The sequence below is a fragment of the Mobula birostris genome, chromosome 3, assembly GCF_030028105.1.
Source record: "Mobula birostris isolate sMobBir1 chromosome 3, sMobBir1.hap1, whole genome shotgun sequence".
NCBI lineage: Eukaryota > Metazoa > Chordata > Chondrichthyes > Myliobatiformes > Myliobatidae > Mobula > Mobula birostris.
The window spans coordinates 53191723-53210707 of NC_092372.1; the positions used below are offsets into that span (position 1 = coordinate 53191723).

The 18985-nt window shown below is 43.3% G+C and overlaps 1 protein-coding gene across 1 annotated transcript in view; it reads left to right on the top strand.

Moving 5' to 3' along the window:
- Positions 1–4424: 4424 nt before the first annotated feature.
- The window catches only part of fgl1 (fibrinogen-like 1), a 39681-nt gene continuing 25120 nt past the window's right edge, over positions 4425–18985 (top strand). The window contains exons 1-4 of the mRNA XM_072252636.1: positions 4425–4581; positions 5971–6163; positions 6295–6373; positions 16136–16322. Coding sequence (XP_072108737.1) covers positions 6305–6373; positions 16136–16322 — 256 coding nt within the window. The 5' untranslated portion in view covers positions 4425–4581; positions 5971–6163; positions 6295–6304. The remainder of the gene's footprint in view (positions 4582–5970; positions 6164–6294; positions 6374–16135; positions 16323–18985) is intronic.

Here is an 18985-nt window from a genome sequence, read left to right on the forward strand (position 1 = left end):
CATCGACCACATGTCCATAGTACATTTCCTTGCTAAAACATCATCCCAATTCACACCCACAAGTTCTAGCCTTATAGCCTCATAATTTGCCTTTCCCCAATTAAAAGTTTTCCTGTCCTCTTTGATTCTATCCTTTTCCATGATAATTATAAAGGCTAGGGAGCGGTGGTCACTGTCCCCGAGATGCTCACCCACTGAGAGATCTGTGACCTGACCCGGTTCATTACCTAGTACTAGATCTAGTATGGCATTCCCCCTGGTCGGCCTGTCCACATACTGTGACAGGAATCCATCCTGGACACACTTAACAAACTCTGCCCCATCTAATCCCTTGGAACTAATCAGGTGCCAATCAATATTAGGGAAGTTAAAGTCACCCATGATATCAACCCTGTTTGCACCTTTCCAAAATCTGCCTCCCAATCTGCTCCTCTGTATCTCTGCTGCTACCAGGGGATCTATAGAATACCCCCAGTAGAGTAACTGCTCCCTTCCTGTTCCTGACTTCCACCCGTATTGACTCAAAAGAGGATCCTGCTACATTACCCACCCTTTCTGTAGCTGTAATAGTATCCGTGACCAGTATTGCCTCCCCTCCTCCCCTTTTTCCGCCCTCTCTATCCCTTTTAAAGCACTGAAATCCAGGAATATTGAGAATCCATTCCAGCCCTGGTGCCAGCCAAGTCTCTATAATGGCCACTACATCATAATTCCATGTACGTATCCAAGCTCTCAGTTCATCACCTTTGTTCCTGATGCTTCTTGCATTGAGGTACACACATTTCAGCCCTTCTACCTTACTGTCTTTACACCGTTTATTCTGCTTCTCTTTCCTCAAAGCCTCTCTGTATGTTAGATCTGGCTTTATTCCATGCACTTCTCTCACTGCTCTATTGCTCTGGGTCCCATCCCCCTCGCAAATTAGTTTAAACCCTCCCGAACCATGCTAGCAAACCTACCTGCAAGGATATTGCTCCCCCTCGAGTTCAGGTGCAACCCATCCAATCTGTACAGGTCCCACCTTCCCCAGAAGAGATCTCAATGATCTAAAAATCTAAAATCTTGCTCCCTGCACCAACTCCTCAGCCACACATTCAACTGCCATCTCCTCCAATTCTTACCATCACTGTCACGTAGCACTGGCAGCAATCCTGAGAACGTCACCTTTGAGGTCCTGTTCTTCAGCCTTCTGCCTAATTCCCGAAACTCACACTTCAGGACCTCATCCCTCTTCCTGCCTATGTCGTTGGTCCCATCATGTATCACGACTTCTGGCTGCTTTCCCTCTCGTACCAGGATGTCGTGCACCCGGTCAGAGACATCCCGGACCTTGGCACCCGGGAAGCAACAAACCATGCGGGTGTCCTTCTCACATCCTCAATATCTCCTGTCTGCTCCCCTGACTATAGAGTCTCCAATGACGACAGCTCTCCTCTTCTCTGTCCCACCCTTCTGCACCACAGGGTCAGACTCAGTGCCGGAGGCCCTGCCACCGTGGCTCACACCTGGTCGGTCGTCCCCGCCAACAGTATCCAGGACAGTAAACTTATTATTCAGGGGAATGGCTACAGGGATGCTCTGCACTACCTGTCTGCTCACCTTCGCTTCCCCCCCCCCGACTGTCACCCAACGACCTGTTTCCGACAGCCTAGGTGTGACTACCTCCCTGTAGCTCTCATCTATGACTGCCTCATTCTCCCTTATGAGTCGAAGGTCATCCAGTAAGGGAAAAATAAACGAGTAACAAACAAAACCGGTGGCATCTCCAGACATTCGACCGACAACAACAACATTGCACCAAAAATAAAAATGAGAACTGCGTCACAGTGGCAGAGTTTGTTTAAATACTGTTTACAATATGCCATCACGTGACATCACATCACCCCGCCACCAAGAGACAATTCCATCATGCCCATCACGAGATAATGACATAATGCTCAAAAGATAATTACGTCAAGCTCACAAGATAATTACATCATGCTCACAGGATATGTAACAATACTCATCCAGATTCTAAGATGAATCCCTGAATACAGTCCAGTCCACCGATTCAAAGCAGTCCTGTAGGCGTTTCTGTGCTTCCCTTGTCCATACCTTCTTGGTCCTCACTGCTGGTGCTGCAGTCTTCAGTCTCTGCCTATACTCAGGGAGTAGAAGTACAGCCAGATGATCAGACTTCCCGAAGTGAGGGCATGGAATAGCATGGTAGGCATTTTTGATGGTGGTGTAGCAATGGTCCAGTGTGTTGTTTTCTCTGGTATTGAAAGTGATCTGTTGATGGTAATTGCTTAGTGATTTTTTCAGACTGGCCTTGTTAAAATCTCCCAGAACGATGGTGAAGGTGTTTGGGTCCACTGTTTCGTGCATGTTGATCCCATTACTCAGATCATCTAAAGCCTGCTTGACAATGGCCTGAGGTGGAATTTATTCTGCTACCAAAATGACCCCAGAGAACTCCCATGGTTGGTAAAAAGGACAACACTTTACTGCGAGATATTCCAGGTCCGGTGAGCAGAATTGGGACAGCACTGATATATTTGTGCACCAAAAAGAGTTGATGATGAGGCATACTCCTCCACCTCTGCTCTTGAGAGGCTCTATAGATCTATCCTGAAGGTGTACAGTAAACTTGTCAATCTGAGTTATGGGTTAAAGTTATGAGTTTGTCACGGCCCTATCGGTTATTCCCTAGGTCCCTTTAAATTTACTTTGTGTCACGATCAGTACCGTTGACTCCTTGTTTTCCTTAATTCATTGTTTCCCTGTGTTTCTTGGGCTCTGCAATTAAAGGCACTTGAGTCTCAGCTGAACAAGCAGTATTTAGTGTCGAGCTTACAGCTGCTCAGGGCTAGATCGTCATTGGACGTCACCCAAGCAAGTACAAGCAAGTCACCCTGCCGGAAAGAGCCAAGTTACATCGCCGGAGCTACTCAAGTCTTCTCCCTGAAGCGAGTGCCAGTAAGTTGCCTCACCTTGACAGAGCCAGCATATTAAGTTACCATGCCTGATCGAGCCGCTAAGCTACCTTGCCAGCGCGGGTCCATCAGGTTAACCCGCCCAAATGAGACTAGAGCTGCTGTCTGTAGTTCCTGGGCCGTGTCAAGGGCTTGCCCTGCTTGGGGCCATTTCGTGTCAAGGTATGAACTATTGTTGTGTCCTCTTCGTGTCCTCATCTCCGCTGAGTAGGTCCAGCTGTTTTGCCGCTACTCTGAGTTAGGAACTGTCTCCTTACGTCCTCGTCTCTGCAAGGTAGGTCCGGCCATTTTGCCACTACTCTGAGTTAAGAACTGTCTCCTCATGTCTTTGTCTCCGTGGGGTAGGTCCGGCTGTTTGCTGCTACCCTGAGCGGGGAACTGTCTCTTCATGTTCTTGTCTCTACTGAGTAGGTCTGGCCATTTGCCACTACTCTGAGTGGAGGAATCCTGTTTCTCAGTGTTCTGCATTCTGTGTCTAAAAAGAAGAGTCCCGGCTCTATGTCCTGTGGCCAAGGAGGAGCCCCGGCTCAGTGTTTCATATCCTTTGTCTAAGAAAAGTCCAGGCTCTGATGTTTCAAGTTCCAAGTCCAGGTCCCGATGTTCCAAATTCTCAGTTCCAAGTCCGGGTCCCCAGTTCCGACTTCCGAGTTCCAGGTCTGGGTCCCGACTTCCAAGTCCGGGTCCCGATTTCCATGTTCTGAGTTCCAAGTCCAAGTCCGAGTCTCGAGTTCCAAGTCTGGGTCCCGAGTCCAAGTTCCGAGTTCCATGTCTGGGTCCCGAGTTCCATGTTTCAAGTTCCAAGTCCAAGTCCGAGTCCCGATTTCCATGTTCTAAGTTCCAAGTTCCAAGTCCGGGTTCCAAGTCCGGGTCCCGAGTTCCAAGTTCTGAGTTCCATGTTCCAAGTTCCAAGTCCAAGTCCGGGTCCCGATTTCCACGTTCTGAGTTCCAAATCCAAGTCGGAGTCCCAATCTCCATGTTCCAAGTTCCAAGTCCAAGTCCGAGTCTAGCCACGCTTATTCCCGCTTCTGTTTTGCCCACTCCTTGATCTCCCTCTGAACAATCCTTGCTTCGCTGCTAGTAATGATTAATAAACTCTATTCTTGTTAAACCACAAAATGTGTTTATGATCTGCTTTTGGGTCCACCCATGCTCCGCACTTGTAACAGAGTTAAATATTTACATGCAAATTTAAAAGTGAAGTTTTAATTTCATTGGAATTTTGAAAAATGTTGCAGCATAAAATCGGATATTGGGGCCAATAGATCCACATAAATGTTTACGCTCCTCAGAGGCTACATCACATTTTCATCTCAACATATTAGGTAAAATATTGTTTTTTTTTATCTTTCTTCTTCACAACTCAGTTGAAACCATATTGCCCTATAAATATGTTTACTCAATTTACCGCAATGTAGTTATGATAACTTTTAGAATTTTACCCTTTCTCAGTTACAGAAAAGACTTTTCAGTGGGAACGTGAATGTGGGTCACCTTGGACACAGAGCAAAAAAAATTGAAATGCCTACAAACCACAATCTCCACACTAGCATTTATGATCTTTCTGTGTATAGCAGAAACCAGCAATTATAAACTGAGTTTGCTGTAGGTAAGCCTTCAATGAATTGTTTGGATGGTAGCCTGTGTTATTATGGTTTATTATTTGATCTGTGTTACTGCATTCACAGGCAGAGAAGCACTTGATTTGCCATTCATACATTAAAAGTCCTTTTGCAAAATGATGTCTGAACATGCTTCAGATGAAGGTGTAAGACACAGCCTAAAATTTCACATGTACAGTACTTAGAAGTAGTTCCAAGCATGGGAGCCTGAGACCTGCTGTTCAACATCCTGCAAGTGCTCTGAACATATCCTAAATTATGGGCATATCTGCTTAATATCATATCTACTTCGGCAGAGCAGAATTGCCTGGCCTGATTTATTAGCAGAAAATTGAAATGAAACCCTATTCCTTACTGAGACAAAAAAAAATTATTTTGTCCCAAATTCTTATATTTACTTGTTACCACTCACCTGCAATTTTACTTTTTCAATTTTGTTTGTAATTTATTGATTGGGCTGTAGCTTTACTTCCAATGTCCTAAAGTAAACCCATTTAGAACTCTGAACAATAGACACTATCAATCCTGAACAAAAATTATAATGTTGGAAGAACTCAGCAGGTCAAGCTTCATCTGTGGTGAAAAAGGTGTAAGCTGACATTTTGGGTCTCGGGCCTGCATCGGGAACAGCAAGTCTTTCCAGTATATACAGTAGTAAAGGGGAGAGGAGGGGCAGAGGCTGTTAGGGGATAGGTCAGTCCATTTTCGGAGGTGTAAAATGGTGGTCAGATGGGTGATGGGGAGGGAAAGAAGATGAGGGAAGTGAACAAATCTAGGTGGACAGAGAGGATAACACCGGGTGTGTGGGTTCCAACGCCTACAGTCTCTCTTGTCCTCCTACTGAAAATTGTCTTCAAGGCATGTCCACTTTGAAGAAGTTTTCCTCTTCTTTACCACAAAACTTCAGAGAATCTCACTCTCTCACACTGTTCTCTCTGTAGGTCTTCTGCTTTTCATTCCTGGATAAGGTGCTCACACCTATCCCGTCTCCCCTCTTTGCCCCCCCCCCCGGTTCAATCAGTCCACCCCCACCCACTCACCCCCTCCCCAATCCGGTTGCACCTATATCCACCGCGCTTTGTCCCGCCTCTCCCCAGTACTAGTAATATTTCTTCTTCTCAGTCCCGATGCAGTTTTGACCCGAGACGTTAATTTACACCTTTTGCCTCCATAGATGCTGCTTGACCTCCTGAGTTCTTTATTTTTGTTCCAGCTTCCAGCATCTACCGACGCTATTGTTTTCATACAATCAATCAATAATTCGCTTTTAAATGAGTCCAGTATGTACAAAGTGTTAAACCAACTGTGGCTGCCTTCCCGCGTAACAAGCGAAGTTATTATTTTCCGTCTTTTGTCTTTTCTTGGGGCCACTGCAGTTTCCCTACTCTGCTGACTGGTGTGTTTTTTCCTCTTGGAAACCATCTCATTGGAAACATTCCTGATCACCGACTCACCCGAGATAAAAATCTCCAACTCTGAAAACAACTGAAATCTTCTGATTCGCAAGATACTCGTTAGCCACTTGGAGTCACAGTTTGCTACTTCAGTTCTCAAAAAGGAAGTAAAAAGGTAAGTTCTTCTCTTTAGCTGCTCGTATCGTTTGGGGTTATTTTCATGTTATAGATCGAGAATCTTAGTCTTCTCTAGCAGGCAAGAAAGGATATTTTATTATTTTTCTCTCATTTTGTGTCCACGAGCAGGAATTGAAAAATGCGGCGGCCTTTCGTTTCACTGCGTTCGCTGCTCGTATGCATCTCGATGCTGAGCTGCAGCCGCTCGGTGAGTCAGTTCACTGCGATATTTTTAAAAAAAGCGGCGCGATCATTGCGATTTACTAACTTTCGTCGAAAAAGCCCCAAACACGAAAGTTGTAATCTGAAAACCAGAAGAGACAGCGAGCAAATGTTTTAAAAAATTTGTCAAAACGATTGGAAAACTGAGTATAAAGTGACGGTGGGATGTCGCTCTTACAACAAGGGACTGGGTGTGTAGAGAAATCTGTGCTGTGCCAGATGTTTTCTATTGTGCTGCTGAAATCAGGCACTCACATTCCACTTCCAAACTCTGCCTTCCACTGCTCTTTCTGCACTGTCTAAATCCTCCACTCCATCTGCAAGGAAAGATTCACTCTGATAGTCCAGGTTCCTGAGAAGCGACTTTGTCAAAAGTGCGGAGACCAATCGGATCTGCATTATTATTGTCTTAAAATGTTGGGCAAAAAGACCAATTTGCTGCAGGCACTGTGATGGTGAAGTGCGGAGGAGTAAGAGGGAAACATGGATTCAAATCTTAATAGGGCATCTGGGAAATTGAAATCTAGATAAGTGAATACTTAGCCGTCCTGGTGTCCGTGAAATGGCTGGGTTGTTTTAAAACTTCATCTGGTTTGTCAGCATCTTCCTAGAAAACATGTTTACGGCTCAGTCTTGCTTGTGGCTCTGGACACACCAGTGACACAGACATGCTGGATCCCTTGAGCTTGCTTCTTGAAGAAAGTCTTCAGGTGTACTTCCCTCTGTGGCTGCAGTGCTCCCAGCTCTGGCCTGGGTTGCGGCTGCACCCTTCCTGCGAGGCATAGTCGTGTGCAAGTGGCAACCTGGCCGCTGGTGGCTGAGGCTAGGTCCCCGCATTGGCACTGCCCTGGTGGCCTTCCCATAGCCTGTGCTGTCAGAAAGCTTATTCAGCTGATTATAAATGTCTTTGCTGTGCCTGCATCTGACCTCCAGCCTGATTGATATTTCAGTGTGTTGGGGGGGGGGGGGGTCTGGCTGGAAGCCCTAGTAGGTGGCACTGCAGCTCTTTGGAAATTCTGCGTGGAACAGTTGGTAGCCCAAGTCAATGTGGTTGACTCTTGACTGCACTCTGCCATTGGAGATGGGCAGTAAATGTTGTCTTCAACATAGTGCTGTGGCTAACAAAAATAAGTGGCATCCGTTAGTCTCGCGAGACCATGGACCTGCACCTGGAAGTTTCCTGGGCAAGGTTGTATGGAAGACCAGCAGTTGTCAATACTGCAAGTCTCCCTTCTCCACAACACCGATGTTGTCCAAGGGAAGGGCAAGGGCTGATACAGCTTGGCACCAGTGTCGTCGCAGGAGTTGCCGGAACGAGGTTGAAGACAACGTCAGACTGCCTTAGGGACTCCAGCTCCGGATTTGTCCTCGGGGTTTACTCCCGAAGCCTTTCCCATGAGTGGGTATGGCCGCAAGGCAGTGGAGGTTTGAAATCAGAGTTTTCCCTCCCTTAGACGGACTGCCTTCCCAGACTGACAAGCTCCATCTACCTGAATAATAGCAGTTATGTAATATTGACTATAAATTAGATCAGATTTCTCACTTATTACAAAATCTTGGAACAGTTACTTGTTGGACAATTACTTGTGGAGAGTATGCGGCAGATTTAAAGCGAGTGGGGCCTGTCAGAACTGGGAGCTTGAGATTGTTTGGGTTATTAAGGATTTGGTAAGGGCCAATAAAAAAGAAGTTAGGTGTAAGTTGGTGCCCATTGTTGGAGTGGGATAGAGTTAGAGTGGGAAACTTGCACTTTGGCTCAAGAGGCTTCAGTGATAAGAGACAGCAGCTAGGACAAAGTTCTTGTCAAAAATCTCTTTCTTTCTTAGTGGCTAGCTAAAGTAGCAAGAATGGATCCCGGGTCTGTGGTGTGCTTCTCATGCAAGATTTATGAGATCTGGAAGACCTCTGTCTCCCATATAACTATACCTGTGAGAAGTGCATTTGAATGCAGCTGGGTGTTAGGGAAATTGAATTGGAGCTGGATGGCCTTCGGATCATTTGGGAGAATAAAAAGATGATAGATAGGAGCTACAGGGAGGCCGTCACACTGAAGTTGCAGGAGGCAGGTAGATGGATCACTGTCAGGAGAAGTAAAGGGAATAGGCAGGCACTTTGGATACCGTTCAGGGAGACAACCTTCCAGGGGAAAGCTGCAGAGACCAGGTCCCCAGCACTGTCTGGTTGTGTGGCTGTAAGGAAAGTGAGGGAGGGAGAAGAAGAGGAGAGTGGTGATGATAGTTCGATGGTTAGGGGAACAGACGGGAGATTCTATGGACATAAAAGGGACACCCAGATGGTATGTTGCCTCCCAGCTATCAGGGTCAGGAATATCTCAGATTGGGTCCACAATGTTCTTAAGGGAGAGGGTGAGAGCCATGGTACATATTGATACCAATGACATAGGCAGGAAAAGAGGTCCTGAAGAGAGAATATAGGAGCTATGCAGCAAGCAGAAAAGCAGGACTCAAGGGTAGTAATCTCTGGATTGCTGCCTGCACCAGGCGCCTTTGAGGGTAAGAATAAACGGATTTGTTAGTTGAATGTGTGACTGAAGAGTTGCTGCAGGGGGCAGGGTTTCAGATTTGTGGATAATTGTGATACCTTCTGGGAAAGGTATGACCTGTTTAAAAAAAAGGATGGGTTACACCCAAGCTCAAGGGGAACCGATATCCTTGTGTGCAGGTTTGCTGTAGCCGTTAGGGAGGGTTTGAGTGAGTTTGGCTGGTGGATGGGAAGCAGAAAGATTGCTCAAAGAATGCAGTAGTTAGTATACAGGTAGACGCAGCGTGTGTAGAGACTGTGAGGAAAACATAGGCAGTGGATAGGGCATAATTGCAATCGGTTGGATGGGTTGAAATCTGTCTATTTTAATGCAAAAAAAATCAAGAACAAGGGTGATGAGCCAAGAGCATGGATCAGTACATGGAACTTTGACCTTGTGGCTATTACAAAGACTTGGCTGTCACAAGAGCAGGAATAGCTGCTAGATTTTCAAAAGGAGTGGGAAGAGGGGTCAAAGAGATGAAAGAGCAGCATTGCTAATCAGGGATAGTATCATAGCTGCAGAAACAGAAGATATTAGGGAGATATTGTCTGATTGATTCAGTGTAGGTGGAAGTCAGAAATAGCAAGGGAGCAATTACTCTAATGGGGGTATTCTATAGGGCCCAATAGCAACTGAGACACTGAAGAACAGGTCAGGAGGCAGATTTTGGAAGGATGCAAAAATTACAGTGTTGTTATCATGAGTGACTACAATTCTAATATTGATTGGCACCTCCTTGGTGCAAGGGGTTTAGATGGGGGAGAATTTGTTATCTGTCTCTAAGATGGATTCCTGATACAATATGTAGACAAGCCGAGGACATACTGGATCCAATACCAGGCAATGAACCTGGTCAGGTGACAGATCTCTTGGTGGGTAAGAATTTCAGAGACGTGACCATATCTCCCTGACCTTTACCATAGCCTTGGGCAGGGATAGGATAAGATGGTATTGGAACTGGGGGAGGGAGAATTATGCTGCTATTAGGCAGGAACTTGGGCTAATAAATTGGAAAAAGAGGTGTTCAGGGAAATAAACAATGGAAATATAGAGGTTGTTTCCGGAGCACTTGCTTGGGGGTTTGGAAAGGTTTGTCCCACTGAGGCAGGGAAAGGATGATAGGGTGGAAAAAACCATAATTGACAAGAGATGAGGAATACCTAGTGAAGAGGAAAAAAGAAGCTTACTTAAGGTTTAAGAAGAAAGGATCAGACAGGTCTTTACAGCATTACAAGGAAGCCAGGAAGGCGCTTAAGGATACCTTCATAGAAGAGCTAAAAGGGGACATGAGAAGGCTTTGGCAAGTCAGAATAAGGAAACTCCTAAGGTGTTCTACATGTACATGAAGAATAGGAGAATGACTAGAGTGAGGGTAGGACCAATAAGGGATAAAATAGGAAATATGTGCTAAGAGTCAGAGAAGGTAGAGGAGGTTCTTATGAATACTTTGCTTGAATTTTCACCAGTAAGAGGGACCTTGACGAATGAGGATTGTGTAAAACAGACTGATATGCTGGAACATGTTGACATTAAAGAGCGGATGCACTGGAACTTTTGAAAAACATTAGGGTAGATAAGTCTCCGGGGCTGGAAAGAATATACCCCAGGTTACTATGGGAAGCAAGTGGAGAGATTGTTGCATCTCTGGCGATAATCTTTGCATCCTCATTGGCCGCAAGAGTAGTATCAGAAAATTGTGAGGGTGGCAAATGTTATTCCTTTGTTCAAGAAGCATAATCCTGGGAATTATAGACCAGTGAGTCTTTCATTCCCAGTGGGTAAACTATTGGGGAGGATTCTTAGAGACAGGATTTAAAAGCATTTGGAGAAGCATGGTCTGATTAGGGATAGTTAGCATGGTTTTGTAATGGGTACATCGCCCCTCATGAGCCTGATCAGAAGAAGTCACAAAACAAATCGATGAAGGTGGAGCAGTGAGTGTGGTGTATATGGATTTTAATAGAATGTTTAACCAGGTTCCCCATAATAGTTTTATACGGAACATCAGTAGGTATGGGATCCAGGGAAATTTGGCTGCGTGGAATCATAATTGTAAACACAAAATAATCTGCAGATGCTGGGGTCAAAGCAACACTCACAATACGCTGGAGGAACTCAGCAGGTCGGGCAGCATCCGTGGAAACGATCGGTCAATGTTTCGGGCTGGAACCCGTCGTCCGTCCTGAGGAAGGATTCCGGCCCGAAACGTCAACCAATCTTTTCCACAGATGCTGCCCGACCTGCTGAGTTCCTCCAGTGTGTTGTGAGTGTTGGATTCATAATTGGCTTGGGCACAGAAGACAAAGGGTGGTAGTAGATGAAGCATATTCTGCCTGGAGGTTGATGATCAACGGCATTCCACAGACATCTGTTCATCGACACCAGTTCTTTGTATTTTTTATAAGTGACTTGAATGAGAAAGTGGAAGTTTGGGTTAGTAAGTCTGCAAATGACACAAAGGCTGGTGGAGTTGTGTTTAGTATAGAAAGTTCTTGCAGGTAACAATGGACTTTGATAGAAAACAGAGATAGGCTGCGAAGTGAAGTTCAATCCAGAAACGTGTTAACTGGTGCACTTTGGAAGGTCAAACTTGAAGGCAGAGTTATGGGTTAATAGCAGGATTAGCAGTGTGGAGGAACGGAGTGAGCTTGGTGTCCACATCCATAGATCTCTGCAAGTTATCACGCAAGTTGATAGGGTGGTTAAGAAGCCATATGGTGTGTTGTCATTCATTAGTTGGGGGGGGGGTTGAGTTCAAGAGCTGCAAGATAATGTGGCAGCTTCGTAAAACCCTGGTTAGACTACACTTAGAATATTGTGTTCAGTTCTGGTTGCCTCATGATAGAAACAATGTGGAAGCTTTAGAGAGGGCACAAAGGGTACTTGCCAGATGCTGCCTGAATAGACAGCATGTTTTATAAGGAGAGGTTGGGTGAGCTATGCTGTACTGTTCTATGTTCTATGTTCTCTCTTCCCTGATAAATCTTCCTCTGAGGTTTAAAAAGTAACACGGGGGAAATTCTGTTCATCTGGATTAAAATGCCTCCCTAAACAAAGCAACAGCAGTTCCCCTATTGCAGTTACAATGGAGCCCATAAGAAATAAACAAATTCAAGGAATATTAAATGCCACAAGACAAACTAGAATATAATAATCAAGTTATTTGTTTAAATTTTGCATTAACTCTTGAGAAACTAATATTTTAATTAATTCAAGAGTCAGAATTCTGTTAGATGATCATTGCTGTATTGAATATGCATTAGTTAATTCCAGACTGAGGACAATGAGATTAATTCATTGCAATTTATGGGATTTTTCTTGGCATGTTAGGTAATCATATTTTGCAGTACACATTCCAAAAAAATACAAATGCTGTTTATTTTACTCTTCTGACTATTTTGTGATTTAGCACCATTTAGTTTCCCAGAAGTTGATAGAGACTAATCTTAAAAGTACAAAGCTGTTTGCATTAACAAATGAAGGTTACCAGAACTTGAAATAATCAATCCAATTGACAGGTGAGCATAAAAATTAATTTTAAAAATTGACCTTGAAGTGTATCAACTTATTGACATTTTTCATTATAATGAAACAATGACAAGACTATCAATAATATTGATTCCTTTGCAGGTACAATACTTCATTTGTGCTTCAACAAATTACTTTGATATATTAGGAATTGAGTGCCTTGCATATTTACCATATAGAAATGAGTGCCTCGATCTAGGCATCTGGAACAGAAATCCTGTATTTTCCAATTTTTCATGGCAGTTTGTCAAGAAGTTATACATTTGCAATAATAATTGCAAGAATATTTAATAATAATTGCAAATTCATATGTTTGATTTTAAATACTCGTTGATTGTCAACATGAGAAAATATGTGTAAGGGATCTGGTTCAACAACAATGACAACATTTTCATAAATGCTTAGAAGAGCAATGACTGGAAATCTGAAAGAAAAACTAAAATTGTTGGAAACATTCAGCAGTCAGGTGACATCTCTGAAAGTGGAAATGACTGATGATTTTTTACCAGGATCCTTTGTTAGAACTGGGGAAGAGAGAAAATCATGTTCATTTTTAGCAGCTGAGTAAGCAAGGGAGGCATGAATTGAACTAGGGAATACCTCTGATCGAATTGAATTGAATTGACTTTATTTCTTACATCCTTCCAATACGTGAGGAGTAAAAATCTTTGTTATGTCTCCATCTGTGCAAATTATAGTAATTTGTAATAAATAGTATGTACAGTAAGAGATACAACAGAACAGTCAATATAGCTTAGAAATACAATTGTATCAGTGTGAATTAATCAGTCTGATGGTCTGCTGGAAGAAGCTGTCCTGGAGCCTGTTGGTCCTGACTTTAATGCTACCGTTTCCCGGATGGTAGCAGCTGGAACAGTTTGTGGTTGGGGTGGTTGGGGTGACTCCGGTCCCCAATGATCCTTCTGGCCCTTTTTACACACCTGTCGCTGTATATATCCTGAATCATGGGAAGTTCACAACTACAGATGTGCTGGGCTGTCCGCACCACTCTCTGCAGAATCCTATGATTAAAGAAGGTACAGTTCCCATACCAGGCAGTGATGCAGCCAGTCAGGATGCTCTCAATTGTGTCCCTGTAGAAAGTCCTGAGGATTTGAGGACTCATGCCAAACTTCTTCAACCGTCTGAGGTGAAAGAGGAGCTGATGGCTTTTTTTCACTACACAGCCGGTACGTACAGACCACATGAGATCCTCAGTGATGTGTATACCAAGGAACTTGAAGCTGTTCACCTTCTCAACCCCAGATCCATTGGTGTCTATAGGGGTTAGCCTGTCTCCATTCCTCTTGTAGTCCACAACCAGCTCCTTTGTTTTTGCGACATTGAGGGGGAGGTTGTTTTCTTGATACCACTGTGTCAGGGTGATGACTTCTCTGTAGGCTGCCTCATTATTATTTGAGATAGGGCCAATCAATGTAATATCATCTGCAAATTTAATTAGCAGATTGGAGCTAAGGGTGGCGACACAGTCATGGGTACACAGAGAGTAAAGGAGAGTGCTTAATACACAGCCCTGAGGCGCTCCTGTATTGACGGTCAGAGGGTTGGAGGTGAGGGATCCTACTCTTACCGCCTGCTGGCCATCTGACATGAAGTCCAGGATCCAGCTGCACAAGGCAGGGTGAAGGCTGAGGTCTCTGAGCTTCTTGTCAAGTCTGGAAGGAATTATGGTGTTAAATGATGAACTGTAGTCCAAGAACAGCATTCTCACAGGGGCGAGTCCAAATGGAGCAGCTACAAGCATAATATGGATCTTTGTCTGAGTAATGTGTTGTTACTAGTGAGAAAAGGGGACATGCCCAGCAGGGCAGACTATCTGATTAGAATAAGAAAAAGTGATCCACCCTGTCCCACGGTCTCTGCTATTGAAAACTAGCTGACTTTCCTCTCCTTTCGGGGTCTGATGAACTTTGCTGAATCTGAAACATTATCTGTTTATTTTTCTGCCTAACCTGCTGTGTTCTCAGCATTTTCTCAACACTTAAGTCACCAGAACTGGACGAGATGTGCCCCAGGCTACTATGAGGGGTGAGGGAGGAGCTTGCTGAGCCTCTGATAATGATCTTTGCATCATCATTGGGGATGGGAGAGGTTCTAGAGGATTGGAGGGTTGCAGATGTTGTTCAATTATTCAAGAAAGAGAGTAGGGATAGCCCAGGAAATTATAGACCAGTGAGTCTTACTTCAGTGGTTGGTAAGTTGATGGAGAAGATCTTGAGAGGCAAGATTTATGAACATTTGGAGAGGCATAGTATGATTAGGAATAGTCAGAATGGCTTTGTGAAAGGCAGGTCATGCCTTACGAGCCTGATTGATTTTTTTGAGGATGTGACTAAACACATTGATGAAGGTAGAGCAGAAGATGTAGTGTATATAGATTTCAGCAAAGAATTTGACAAGGTACCCCATGAAAGTAAGGAGGCATGGGATCCAAGGGGAAATTGCTTTGTGAATCCAGATCTGGCTTGCCCACAAAAGGCAAAGAGTGGTTGTAGACGGGTCACATTCTACATGGAGGTCAGTCACCAGTGGTGTGCCTCAGGGATCTGTTCTGGGACCTCTACTCTGTGATTTTTATAAATGACTTGGATGAAGAAGTAGAGGGATGGGTTAGTAAGTTTGCTGATGACCCAAAGGTTGGAGATGTTGTGGATAGAGTGGAGGGCTGTCAGAGGTTACAGCGGAACATTGATAAGATGTAAAACTGGGCTGAGAAGTGGCAGATGGAGTTCAACCCAGATAAGTTTGAGGTGGTTCATTTTGGTAGGTCAAATATGATGACAGAATATAGTATTAATTGTAAGACTCTTGACAGTGTGGAGGATCAGAGGGATCCTGGGGTCCGAGTCCATGGGACACTCAATGTTGCTGTGCAAGTTGACTCTGTGGTTAAGAAAAAATACGGTTCATTGGCCTTCATCAATCGTGGGATTGAGTTTAGGAGCCGAGAGGTAATGTTGCAGCTATATAGGACCCTGATCAGACCCCACTTGGAGTACTGTGCTCAATTCTGGTCGCCTCACTATAGGATGCTGCCTGGATTGGGGAGCATGCCTTATGAGAATAAGTTGAGTGAACTTGGCCTTTTTTCCTTTAAGCGATGGAGAATGAGAGGTGACCTGATAGAGGTGTATAAGATGATGAGAGACATTGATCATGTGGATAATCAGAGGATTTTCCCAGGGCTGAAATGGCTAGCATGAGAGGGCACAGTTTTAAAGTGCTTGGGAGTAGGTAGAGAGGAGATATCAGGGGTAAGTTTTTTTACGCAGAGAGTGGTGAATGCGTGGAATGGGCTGCTGGCAACAGTGGTGGAGGTGGATATGATCAGGTCTTTTAAGAGACTCCTGGACAGATATATGGAGCTCAGAAAAATAGAGGGCTATGGGTAACCCTAGGTAATTTCTCAGGTAAGGACATGTTCAGCACAGCTTTGTGGGCTGAAGGGCCTATATTGTGCTGTAGGTTTTCTATGTTTCTATTTCCTGAGGGAAACACTCCAGAATGTGCTATTCATGCTTAAAAAAAAAACTGATGAATATCTCTTCATGTTTTGACTTAAGCAGTCTAGGCTGTCTTTCATATTTACTGTCCCAAACTGGGTCCCCTGCATTAGCTATGCATTCATAATGTTGTCATTTTTTAATTTTGAAGGAACCTGTTGATTGCCTTCAGGAACAAATAAGGCTGCGGGCTCAGGTGAAAGCTCTGGAACTTCGGATTAAACAGCAACAACTTCAGATTGAGCGCATCTTGAGAGAGAGGGAAAACTCGCAAAGCATTGACGCTTCAGAAAATGATGAATCGCTGAATGAACTGGAAGGAAGAAAATACTTTGCAGGTTACACTTGACTTATTAAAAGCTATTTTATGTGAGCACAAAATTACATTATAAGTTAGTGAGATCAAAATATAGAAGTGGCAAAATGGGTATCATATAAAGATGGCATATTTCAAAAATAAACAAGGAAAACATAAGAAACGTGGAAAGCCCACCAGACATGAAAGGAATGAAGAGAATGTTTCAAATCAAACTTTGCCAATTCATTGTGACCTGCATAACAGAACCAGCAATCTACTTGGAAAGCATTCCATTGAACATTACATTTTGAAGCAGATATTCATGATATTGCCATTCATTTAGGCAAAATCCATTTTGTCAGTTGTAACATGTCAACCCAGCCTTCTGATAACTAATTTACACATGCATATTAGCTGAAGGAATAGATTCACCTGTAACTTCTTAATGCAAATCACTATGTTACCTGCAATGCCACCCAAATCGTGCTAACAAAGTTTCCTCCAGAAACCATAGTAAGAGACAAACAGGCCAACTTTAATGATCTTGAACTGTAATTAGAATAATCCCAAAGGTGGTATAAGATTAAATACCAACTGTTGTGAAAGGTGTATCAGTCCATTCAACAGGACTTAGTTTTGTGCCCTAAAACATCCCATTCTATTGCTGCCTGTTCATGGATGCAGAGCTCCAGTCATTCTTCAGGCTACATTAAATAGAATTGCTTAAGTATCTATAAACCTAGATGCACTGCAAAGCAAAGTGACAGCAGAGGCATAGCTAGCATACAGCAAACAAAGAAACCATTCAGCCCATCTGGTCCATACCAGCATTTAAATACCACTCAAACGTCCTCCCAACTTTGTCAACTAAATCTATCGACATAACCTTTAACCCCCCCCTTTCCTTTATGTTCTTGTCCAGTCTCCCCTTTAATGCATGAGTACTATGCTCTTTCCCTCAAGTGGAAACTTAACCTTTGAAGCCACTCTTTAAAAACCTTTCATAATTTTAAAGACCTCGATTCAGTAACTTCTCAACCTCCTTTCCCCAAGACGGAGTGACCCAATCTGTTCAACCTTTCCTTACTCTTCTCTTAAGTGCCCTCACCTTTTATAATGTGGCAACAGACAGCTTGGCTCCCCGTATCCCAACTGTGGTCTCACCAAGACTTCAACACAGGTTTAGCGTAAGTTCTTTCTTTTCTCCATTCTTTTATTCTAGAAATAAACCATAATGCTTGATTTGCTCTTGTTTTGGCTTTACTAACTAGTGGTGCAATTTTTAACATATGGTGTATTTGCAGGCTGTGGTCTCTTTGTTCATCTGCCCCACCTAGACCTGCATCTTGAAATTAATAAATGACACTTTGTTCCTCCTAGCAAGATGTGCAACTCACTTTTATCTATGTTGAATCTAATTTGTCAATTACTTGCCCATTCAGCATTTATTTATGTCCTCTTATTATTTACTACCATCATACTTGATATTGATTATTAATTCTGATTTGGTGTCATCTGTAATTTTGAAAATTCTGTTTTTGAATTGAGGATGTAAATCATTAATGTAAATGTAAACAGCAGTCATTTCAGCACTGGTTTTTGCTGGACTTTCCACAGCCCATGTTCTAACACTGCACATTCTACCCTTTATCACCGGAGTCTGCTTTCTGTCCTGAAGTTAGCTAGCAATCCAATTCTGCTCTTTGTTCCCTGACTCCATGTTCTCTGGTGTTATTCCTTGCTTTTTAAATTATCAAAAAGTTTAAAATCAAGATAAATAACATTTCACACATTTCCATTGTCTATTCTCCCTGAAATCTGTGATGACTATTCTCCCTGAAACCTGTGATGACTATTTATTAGTATATTTTATTTTCTAAATAATCGTATACTCGCTCCTTAATAAGGGATTTCATTAATTTTCTTCTCATCAATATTAAGCTGACTAAGTTTACAATTCCCTGGAACTCATCTATTTCCCGTCTTATAGTTTATGCATCATCTATCTGCCTTAAGCACCCCACAATTCATCATGTATTGTTTTGCTGTTGCACTCTACCTATTCTTTAGTTCTGCATGTATTTAAGATGAAACAAAGACTTGAGTGTGGCTTTACCGACAATCAGTCTGTAATTCCACCTAATTTCGAGAGAGCATCCAAGCAGCAACACACATCAAAGTTGCTGGTGAACGCAGCAGGCCAGGCAGCATCTCTAGGAAGAGGTACAGTCGACGTTTTGGGCCGAGACCCTTCGACTACTGTATGCCCCTAGTTTGATTGATGGACTCTGGGGGGGGGGGGGGGGGGAGGCAGTGAAACAGACTATTTTGATATCCCTTTCAGAATGGCACAAACTCAGTCTGAATGTTGAATGCCCTCCCCTGTGCTGTATCTCCATGTTCTGTGTGTACATTATCCCTCCTCCAAGTGAGGTAGTTAGGTGAGTTAATCAGTCCTAATCATTAGATGTAGCTCCATTAATGGTGGAAAAACTAGTCCTGTCATGTGTCATTTTATATTAGAATTTTAAATGATTATTTAGTGTTTACAAATATTTTTAATAATTGTTATTTTTATATTTAAATTTGTAATTTTTCAGTAATTTAGAGATGTTAACAGATAGTAAATGTTTCTGAAACCTTTAACAAACTGTGAAAAAGTACCCTAGTTTTGACTTGCCTGCCTCTTGTCAATGACTAGCA